The sequence below is a fragment of the Galeopterus variegatus genome, unplaced genomic scaffold (assembly GCF_000696425.1).
Source record: "Galeopterus variegatus unplaced genomic scaffold, G_variegatus-3.0.2 Scaffold4651, whole genome shotgun sequence".
In the NCBI taxonomy this organism is placed as follows: domain Eukaryota; kingdom Metazoa; phylum Chordata; class Mammalia; order Dermoptera; family Cynocephalidae; genus Galeopterus; species Galeopterus variegatus.
In genome coordinates this window covers 107,214-117,721 of record NW_007730762.1, presented here as the reverse complement: position 1 = coordinate 117,721, position 10,508 = coordinate 107,214, and the positions used below count along the sequence as shown (strand labels likewise).

At 52.4% G+C, this 10,508-nt stretch overlaps 1 protein-coding gene across 2 annotated transcripts in view; it reads left to right on the top strand.

The window, feature by feature from the left end:
- Window positions 1-663: 663 nt before the first annotated feature.
- Window positions 664-10,508, top strand: part of MYT1 (myelin transcription factor 1) — a 70,896-nt gene continuing 61,051 nt past the window's right edge. The window contains exon 1 of one of the 2 annotated variants that reach the window (XM_008588055.1): window positions 664-750. In XM_008588055.1, coding sequence (XP_008586277.1) covers window positions 726-750 — 25 coding nt within the window. In that variant the 5' untranslated portion in view covers window positions 664-725. Of the gene's footprint in view, window positions 751-4,956; window positions 5,272-10,508 lie in introns of those variants that run through there. The other variant, XM_008588057.1, reaches the window with a different exon arrangement.

Below are 10,508 nucleotides of genomic sequence, written 5' to 3'. Positions count from 1 at the left end.
TTCCAAAGGTCTACAGTGGGCAGCAAAGTGTCCTAGACATGGGGTAGAGCAGGAGGAATCATCCAGAAAAAGCCTCCCCCAGCCCCACCCTCACCCTACCCCCACTCCTTGCTCTGCCTTTTCCCCCCTGAACATCCCACTCTCTGCCCTGTGGGCCCTCCTGAGAGGTGAGACTTCTGCTTGGGGTCAGGTGGTGGGAGTTGACTACAGCTCAGGAGCCTCAGGGACCTGCAGTCTCGGCAGCCAGTGGTTGTACTGCGGGGAGGCTGAGGCTCCCCTAGACCCAATCCCACTCTTCTCCAACCAGACTCATCCCCACCAGTTTTCAGGCTTGACTTAGTCTGACAGTCCCCTCCCCGCCCATAATGCTTCCCTTCCCCCAAGGGAGGAGGCAGGAGGAGGAGGGAGTGTCTTCAGAAAGGCCCTTCCCCTCTCTCACCGTGAGCCTGTGAGTGTGAGGGAGGGACTGTCTTTGCCTCCCCCACATCCCTGGCCCTGCAGGCGGGGCCCGCATTGTCTGGGGCCAAGGCCCATTGTGTGGTGAGGGGAGCCTCATTGGCAGGAGGCTGGGCATCAGTTTGTGATTTTCTGCTCTGTGGTCTTGATTGGCTGGATGCAGTGGAGGCTCCCCAGGGCCCTGGGACACAGAAGTTTGTGCAGCAACTTTCTCCAGCATGAAGGGAAGTGTGTCCAGGCCCTGAGAGGAGGTGCATCGCTTGGCCAGGATGATGCTCTGTGGGACCTTCCTGGGTGCGTACCCCCTCCCCCTGCCAAGTCCCTCACACCCCACCCAGGGCCTGTTCACATGTTTCTGCCAAGATGCCAAAGGGAGTAATTAGCCGTGTGCGTCCCCCCTTCCCTGCTCAGTGCTCTTTTCTGGGCAGCTGAGGAGGTGACAGACACACGCTTCCTCCTGAATTGTGGCCAGGGCCCCTCAGAAACCGGCCTACACCTCCCCTTCCAGCAGATACTGTGGCTTGCAGAAGGCTGACAGTGCTGTGAAGGCTGCTCTGTGAAGATTGGAGGTGGGGAGGAGGGAGGATGTGCAGGTGCCAGCCAGGCCTCCTTCTGTGAAGCACCCGCCCTTCAGGTCTGCCCAGCAGGCCAGGTGCAGCCAGGGGTGTCAGGAGCCCCCGGCCGGGCAGTGAGGCTCTGTGAGGAGGCGGTGAGAGACTGTGTGTGCCTCCCATGTCTCCACAACAGATGTCCACCTGGACCGACTGTGGCAAGGGGCTTTGGCTGGGCCGCTCGTCACACTCAAAGTTGCTGGGTGTGTGAGCGCTGTGTGCGTGTGAGTCTCACAAACTGGTGCCAAGTGTTTGTGAGTGTCTGCGTGAGTGTGAGACGGGGAGAGTGGCTCCTGGTTTTGTTTGCTCCATCTGCCAGGGCCTGCCTGGGGCAGCGCCCCCCAGCCCTCAGCTGTTCTATACAATATTAATGCTGACCATCTCGCTCCGCACACAACGGCCCTAATTGTCGTCTGCAGCATTAAGGCAGGCGCCCATCTGCGGGGAAGCTTTCAGAAGGAAACAAGAAAAACCTCTCCCCCAGCTGGTCACCAGAGAAGGTGGTGCCAATTACAGATGCAGAAAGTTTAGACCAAAATTACTTGAAAGAGTTTTTATGAAGCAAATGAACTAACACTTGGAATGTCTGTGTGCAGATTTGCACAAGTAATTACACTTTATTTGAAGTGATCTTACTGGCTAAGCGATCGTCAAGCCCACCTCCCCCAGCGCACACAAAGCACTTTCTCAGGCGGCTGCCACTGCAGGTTTGGTTTTGCAAATCTCCCCTTTCCCTCCCTGTGTGGAGTCTGAGGACCACCAGTCAGAAAGGAGTTGTTTTCCTGTGGATCTGCCCAAACTTAAAAGAAGTCGCATGTGACTTCCGCACAGATTTTTATGAAGCAAAACTTAAATGATGTGCTTCACGCTTAGTTATGGGAAGAAAGTATTTTATGATTTTTAAAGATTCTGACAATGTTCACCCTGCGTAAGAAAAAAAGCTTTATGTTATACCTTGCTGGTGTCACTTACGAGCAGGGGTCTGTTGGGGTTGGGAGCTTGGGTTTGCTTCTCCCAGCCGGCAGTTTAGCGCCTGCTGAGTGCTGCTGCGAGCCGAGCCGAGGCGTCCGCGTGCCCAGAACAAAGGCCGGGGCGCAGGGCAGGGCGCTGTCCAGAGTGCTGAGTGCTGATCGGTCCACGCGCCGCTCGGGCTTCTGCCCGGGACGAGGAGAAGCTGCCACCGGAGAAACTCGCAGCAAAGCCCCTGTGTGCCCTGCTCCCCTCCCGCGTCGCCTGCTTGTCCTCCTGACAGTCTCAGCTAAAGATTCAGGACCTTTCCTCATCAAAAGCCGTCTTCTGAAGCCGCTCACATGACTTTCACCTCCCAGTGGGAGCTCCCAGGGCTCGCTAGGATCCGCCGACAGGCACCGATTTCCGGATTCTGGCCCCAAGCAGCCCCAGGTGGGGTCTGGGACCCACTCCCCGCCACCAGGGCTCCACACTCGAGGAAGTGCATGGCTTTTCAAAGAGGGAAACATGACGCGTTGAAAGACTTAAGTTTTCACAAGTATAATTTCTATAACCTGAAAAAATAATTCTACCCCACGAGGTCTTCTATTGCACGATTTCTCCCTGTTTTGTGTTGTTCCCTGAGTCTGACCATTACATATCTGAATTCAACAGCTTTCATGAAACATGGGGTATTGTTGGGGAATAAGGCTGATTCAGCACTGGCCCTCCCTCTGATTCTATCTTCACGGTTGAACAATGGCCCGCAGGGCTGCCCTGAGTCTGCAGCCTGCCGATAAGAGTTTAATAGAATTTCTGAATGCCAAAGGTTTGGGATGTAAAATATCCCAGCACTCGCCGCATGTCCAGAGGAGACAGAAATGGCTTTTCAGGAGTGCTCTCAGCCGAATGTGTCCTTTTATGCTAATGGATATGAGTTTATAAAAGAATACAAAATGGTAGGGTAGACAGTCATTGTGGGAGCCTCAAACAGTTCTCATTTGGCTAATTAATATTTCATCCTCAGTTTGAGCAGTACGGGCTTGCATTTATTTCCTTTTGCTCAACCTAAATGTTGACCCTGCATGCATTTTGTGTTTTATTGGTTGGGAATGATAAGTGTGTGTAAGAGTCTAGTGTAGTTGCTTTCAGGATGAAATCTATTTGTTTATATGTAACAAGCAGAGTGCAAACTGCATGTTAAAAACAATTGTGCGTGGAAGAGGAGTTCACTTCTCCACAAGCAATTGTTTTGAAAATCAACTAAGATTCTCAAAACATGCTCTCTTACAAGGCATTCAAGGAAAGGCAGCAGTAACCATTGATTTTGGGCATCAACTTGTCTGCACTAAAGGATGCTTGGGTGTCTGGTGGAACATTGTTTCTGGGTGTCTGTGAGGGTGTTTCTGGGGGAGATTAACTTTTTCGTGTGTGTGTGTGGCTGGCTAGTAATAAAGAGATTGAACAGTGGATCTTGGTGTTATCAGCACCATGCTCTAAAAACAAAACAAAAAACAAATGCTCTCTTAGAGAAAGCAAAATGTTTTAGTTCTGTCTCATTCACACTTCTGGGGGCCTGAGCCCTTTAGTGCTAATTAAGTTGGGGCATTGTGTTCCTGTACAGTTTACAAAGAAATGATATTTATTGTTCATTGCAATCCCTGCACCGAACTTCAGGGACGTGAGTTTTATTGGCCTCCAGCTGGCCTGCAACAGCAGCATCTTTGCAGATGTCTGAAATTCCAATTTTAATCCTTGTGTTTCACAGTAGAGTTTCCAACGTCCTGATTATAATAATGGACAGTGTTTGCCTGATTTATCAGTACGAGAAGGGGATTTGGATAGCAAACAAGAATACTCTGGTTCCTGGGTACCCTATTGAGGAAATCCTATATTTATCCCTGAATGTGAAAAAAAAAAAAAAATCGCACACTGGCAGATGAGAGCAGACAGCCGGGCTGCTTGAAGAGTGGGTGGGCACTGCCATCATGGATGTTACGGACTTCTCTCCTCTTGGCTTCCATTGGAGAGCTCATTTTGGGCAGTTTTTAAAAAGACTCCGAAAAAAGAACACAAAACTTAAGCAGTGTGCTTCCCTCTGGTTGGGATAAACTTCATGATTTTAGGGGTTAAGATACCCGTGTCTCAGGAAATCCCAAGTTCTCTTTGGGAGGGTTTCATTATTTTAAAAATTAAAAAAGGAAAGTGTGACAACAGAAAATTGTTTTTTCCTGATCTATTCTTTGTGTATATGACTTTATTTTTTGTTCTGTGGCTATGGGTACCTTTTATGCACTTAAATAAATGCATATCCATTTAAGTCACTGGTCCTTGAGTATGCAGATGAGCCAATATGTAACAGTCCTGCCTCGCTTGAGCGGTAAATTCTGCAGCCTGTTCTTTATGGTGGTAGGTCATATTCCTAACCACCAATAAATATTGTAAAGTACTTTCGCTGTAGCCATGCTAACCCAGGGCATCTGTCATTCCGGTTGCTGCTATTAGGAATTATTGGACTGAACCACTGGCAGAAAAAGCCGAGGGGGGTGAGCAAGGCAGTTGTGACGCTCTCTGGCCTTTTGTGTGTTTTGCATTAAAAAAAAACCCCTCAATCAGTCTGCATATTGTTTATGAATCAGTGTGGGCGAATGTAGGCACCTTCTATCGTGGACTGAACCACTGGCAGAAAAAGCCGAGGGGGGTGAGCAAGGCAGTTGTGACGCTCTCTGCCCTTTTGTGTGTTTTGCATTAAAAAAAACCCCTCAATCAGTCTGCATATTGTTTATGAATCAGTGTGGGCGAATGTAGGCACCTTCTATCGGCTGAGGCTCAGAGCAGGGGGTGGGGGCTCTGCTGGCCTGGGACACCTCTCACCCCAGTTGAGCAGATTCATCTTTCTGATGCTATACTGTAAATTTACTTCACCTCAGAGAGTAAACAGATATATTGGAGCCCCAAGGGTTCATGGGTAGCGTATTTACAAAGGAGCCTCCCCGCCAGCCCGTGCCACCGCTGCTAATGAGAGCCGTCATTAAGTAAATGAGACGTCGCCTTCAGCTGGCTTAGGAGTTTGCACACTAAGGGGAGAAGATATTTAATTGAAACCCGCACACAGCCTTCCCCACATGTGGCCGCTGTGGGGGAGGCAGCTGCCTTGCCTCTCCTCCCCCAGTCCACCCTCACCCCCCATGTAAATTTCATGATTGCTTTCCGTGATGTCATTTTGAAAGAGGACAGACAATAGCTGCGGGTAAAGGTAAGCCAATGTTGTGCTCTCTCGCTGACAAAGGCAGACACCCAACGCCTGGCTTTTCCCCTTGGACAGGGACAGGGAAGGGCGCGAGCGGAGTTCATTTCCAGGGTGAAGGCTTTCTTTGCGGGAAAAGCAGGTCTGGGGGTGGCCTTTTAAAACTGCTCTGGAGGACTGAGGCTTTCTTCTCCCGGTCTGCCCGTGTGCCACTCTCCCTCTTTCTCCGTTGCTCCTTGCTTCTCTGAGGTTCTAGGGGACATGTTGTGCGTCTGACGGAAAAGACATCGGTCGTGGTGGGGGGGCGTGTATCAAGACGAAAAACTTTATGCGCATTTCTGGAAGAAGAACAACAGACATGTCTGGAGCTCTGGGACTCAGTGGCTCCGTGCCGGGGGAGGATGCTGGTCCTTTATGCAGAAGATCTCTCTGAAGCGGGGACTTGGAGTCTGGGGTATCTTGTGTGTGACCCCCACCCAAGGTACTGAGTGGAGATGCTCACGTGAGTGTTTTGTCTTTGAATGTCATGTATTTCTAAACTCAAGGACAGCATCCAGGGTGCATGTGTCTGTGGGATAGATGTGCAGAACTGAATGTCAGCAGTCCTCTCGGCTCCTCTTCTCGTTATGTGTTCGTGGGGCTGGGGAGCTTGGTTGTTTATGGAGTCAGTGTAACTGGATTTGCATATTTAAAACTAAAAATCAGGGTTGGCTAAAAGTCAGTTTGAGCTTTGAACAGCATCATGCCATGGCCTGTGGATAACATGTTCCAGGGCCATGGATTTTGATTCTGTCCATTTAATTCACTTTCTTCTTCATAAACCAGGAAAATAAACAAATGCACGGTGGCTTTTAGTTTTGGTGTGGGGGATGCTCACTGCCTGGTCTTTCTGAGTCACCACGGGCTTTTCTTGTCTCAGCATTACCTTCAAATCAGTGAACATTGACGGATGGTGAAGTTGGATGTTTAATTTCTAAAACAAAACATCTCAGAGGTGGGTTGGTAGCTGCATGCAGGCTTGATCTTGGGGCATCGACTATGTCACTGTAATGATGATAATGACAGTGATGATTATAATTATCCTTTTGGGAGAGGGTGGTTTAAAACCTCGGAAGAAACCCGAGGACATCTCTGAGGCTAGTGGCCAAGTGAACAAAAGGCAGGCAGGGTGTCAGGGCAGACCCAGAGGATGTAGGAGCATCCAGCTCTGTCTCTTCAAAGGCACTGACAGGGCCTTCCCTGACTGCTCTCTGGCCCAGGGAGGGTGCTGTATCTTCATGTGGCTGGTGGGGGCTCCTCTTGGCCTGGGCTCCCCTCCCATTGGTCCTTGGCTGTGATTATCACCTCTTTCCATATGGCTCCATTAATTGACAGTAAACAAAGGAGTGGAGAACAGGGATTGGAGTCTTATGGTGCCAGTGGGTGCTGCCACCAGTGGAGGCCAGACCCTGCCCTGTCCCCAGTGGTGGTCATCTCTCATGCAGAGGGGGCTGGGCCAGGGCTCAGAGGGCAGTTTGTTTTCAAAGAGAAGGAGGCAGTTCTGTGAACTCTTCTGTCCCGTGGAGCTGGAGACCAAGGCCCCTGCAGGGTCCCCCTGGCACCAGGTCACCTGGGCAGTGCTAGACCTCACAAGGGTAATTGCTGGTCCAGGGGGCTGAGCGGCAGCCATGGAGAGTTAGACATGGAGGCCTTTCTATCCTGGAATAGCTAGCTCTGACCTCCTTGGCCCACAGAGCCCATGTGTGGGCCTGGGAGCCCTCCCAGGGGTGGGGGCACTGCTTCTGTCTAAAGTGCAACTTGGAGGGCCTATGTGGCTCTCAGGCACAGCCCACAGGTCTGGAGACAGCCCCAAATGTTTGGAGCCACTGCTCTGGCTTCTTGGAAGATTTCAGCGAAGGCAGCAGTCACCCATTGCCCTGAATGCCCCTCTAACCGGGGGGTACAAGCCACCTTGAGATGAACTCTTCTAGCCTTTGGAGCCGCAAAGTTGCTCTGTTCTGGGATCACAGTAGCCTCTACCTGAAAGTCCCATGAGTGCCCAGAGACATCAGGAAGGGGCTGGCAGGAGGTGCACTGCATGGGGCAGCTGACTGCCGTGATGCTGGCTCTGGAGTGGGTCTAGACGGCTGCTGGGGCCGGGCCTGTGGTGGGAGTCTCCCTGATTCTGCTAGAGCCTCACCCCTCCTCTCTGTGCTCCTGTCCTGCTCTAGCCTGGGGTCACTGACAGGGGTGATGCTCTGTGTGCGGTGGAGAAGACCCATCCCAATCTATACCAGGGAGGCTGAGGTCAGAGCCCAGCCCACCACCTCCCTGGTGTTGCCTGTGCCTGATAATGGCTGGCCGGCTTAGAAGACTAGTTTGCATGGCCCAGCACTGGGCAGAGACAACAAGAGAGGTGACTGCAGTCTGACCAGTTGCCAGAGGGACCTTGGACCTCCAAGTCCTGGGCCTCCAGTCCCTGCTTGATGGCAGTGAGTAGGGTGGTGGGGGCTGAGCCCTCACTGGACAGACCTGGTGTAGAAGGCACGTCTATTCTGGAAGAGTGAGGGCAGCTTACGGCTGCTCAGTCTCCTGCCTGGGCTGGGCTGGGCATGAGATCAGGACCCACCCGAACTCCTTGGTCAGCACTGGGCCCGGCATGGACTGGGAGAGGGAACCGGCCCAGCCTGCAGGGCTGAGGGGTGGCTGCGGTGTTCACCTGATCTGCTGGCAGGCAGGGCACAGGACAGCCAGCCAGACTTGCATGTTACTCAGGCATAGTGGAGAGCGGATGCTCTGCCTGCCCCAACCTCGAAGACCTGTTCCAGAGCCCCCTTTTGCTTCTTTTTCTCCTGTAGAAAGCTGGGCAGGCGGGCCAAGTGGGGCGCCCAGTCCTTGTCTCCTCTCCCCTCCCTTGGCTTCTCCATCATCTTCCTCTTAGACACTGCCACTCTGCGCGTCCCCTGTGAACTCACTCATGAGTAAATCAGAAGTTAGTTGTCTACAGATGTAATTTTAATGGGAATTTGTGGTATGCGTGTACAGGAAAATGGTCTTTGGGAACTAGCACCATTAGAAGGTTAGTCAGACTATAAAGTGCCGTGTTTCCCAGAAGAGAAGAAAGCACTGCCCCTGGTGCTGCTCCTGGAGGCCCCGGTGCCTTTTTGGGACAACCCCCCCCACCCCAGGGCAGCCCACAACTGGGCTTTCACTGGGGTTCGGGTGGAATGTACTTTCACGGCCTCTTGAGGGTCTCCATATATTTTCTGTCTTTCATAAATGCTGAATTTCCCCAAATGCCACTTAGAAAACTAAAAAAACAAAAGACAAAAAACAAACAAAAATAACAAGTGAGAGGCATTTTCACCTGAATTAAAATGTTTCTGATCTCAGGCTTCCGCCGAGGCTGCTTCAGAGAGAATAGATTAGTAAACACTTGCACGTGGAAGGTGCAGTCTGAAAACATCTTCCTTTTTATCTTCAGTGTCGCTGAGCCCAACGTGTGCAAGTCTCGAGTCTTCCGCCTCGATTACTGCTGTCAGGAGTCAGGAGCACGCTTGCTTTTCTCGTGGGAAGACGGGTCTCACTTGTTGCTTTGTCCTTTTTTCTTTTTTAAATCTGCACTTTAAGAAACACAATGTTATTGAGATCAAAAAGAATGAAAGTAACTCAGAGCCTGTCTTAGCCAGCCCTTGGAGAGGGGAGCAGTTGTCAGACGAAGTCCTGAGTCCGTCTGCCACCCGCCCCTCCGCTCAGCAGCCACCTGCAGGAGCGTGACCCCATGCTCAGGCAGCTGGAGGGTGTTGGTTTGCCCTGGGGTTGTTCGGACATGTCTGCTGAGCTTTGCGGATTATTTGGGGCTTGGCCTGGGAGCATGGCTGTATCGGGAGGGTGCTTGCAGGACAGCTCTCGGAGGCCAGAGAGCATGGCAGGAAGCAGTTGCCACTCTGCGTTGCTCAGGTGGCTGGGCCAGGCAGGAATGGGCACACACAGCCTGGACACTGGAGCTGCCGACAGACGAGCTTTCTAGGCCCCATGTTACCTCTGGTTTCACACCTCCATACTCCACACTGGTCTGAGGGCTCAGGCAGAAGCCACCTGGGTCCTCTCCTTTTTTCCCATTTTGCGGTCCCAAGCCCACACATTGGGGAAGCAGCATGAGGAGAGGCCTTGGGCCAGGGTGGGAGCAACTGCTCCTCTTGCCAGGACCCAGAGTCCCTCCCCGGCTCAGACTAGGACCTGTGGCCCAGCTGCCTGAGGCCAACCTGCCCTTGCCTGGGGGGTAGAGGGTCCCACGTTCTCTCTGCTGGGCAGGAGCTCCAATGCTCCATTAGGCCTCAGGGCCTGCTTTAGAAGACACCTAGAGGGATGCTGGGGCTCCCACACTTCAAACCAACAGGAGCAAATACCTCGAGTGGTCTCACAGTGAGCCGGACAACCACTTTGAGGCCCTGATTTCTGCATGCACCTCTCTGGGCTGACCTATCTGAGCGCCAGGGCTTTGCACCTGCAGGTTTGAAGAATCCTGAAAATAGAAGGGCTTCAGCAGTTGCCGTCCAACTGAGATGCCGCCTATTTCTTTACGAGACTTAGAGCCTTGTCTGTGACATAAACAAGGGGTGGGGACAAGGACCACGCTGCTCAAGAGGATCAGAAGGGGCTGCTAACCGAGCAGCTGTTTGTTCACCATAGGTTCGCACGTGGATTGTGTGATTCTCACGCCTTCTACTCTTCACCGAAGTTTTGTTTAGGAAGAAAACAGGGACTTAAAATTGGGAGGGCTTACTCTACTCAATGTCATTTTCACTGAGACTGGGCCATTATCTATAAAGTGGGACCAGAGGCACAACAGGCCTAGGGAGGCGAGTGCGCACACTTGGCACTGCTGTCCTGTTGCTGGGCTGGGTCTGTCAGCTCCTTCAGGTCCCCGCTGTGTGCCCTGTGCCAGACCTCGAGGTGGGGGCCAGGTAACTTCTCTCCCTCTCACGGCCCCACCTGACCCCACCTGTCCTTCCCGCTTGGTGTCCCCGACGGCCAGTCTGACCCGTGCTGCCCTCCTGGGCCCTTTCTCACGGCCTAGGAGTTGTCCTTGGTCTGTCCCCAGCCGGCCGTCCAGCCTTACCTTCCACCCCAAACCGTGTTATCCTCAAGGGACCTTGATGGGCCCCCACTCCCTTCATCTCCTGCAGCTGGATTTTAGTTTCCCTTTCAAGGCCTAGCACAGATGCCACCCCCGCATCCCGCTCCACTTACCTGTCACTCTCGCC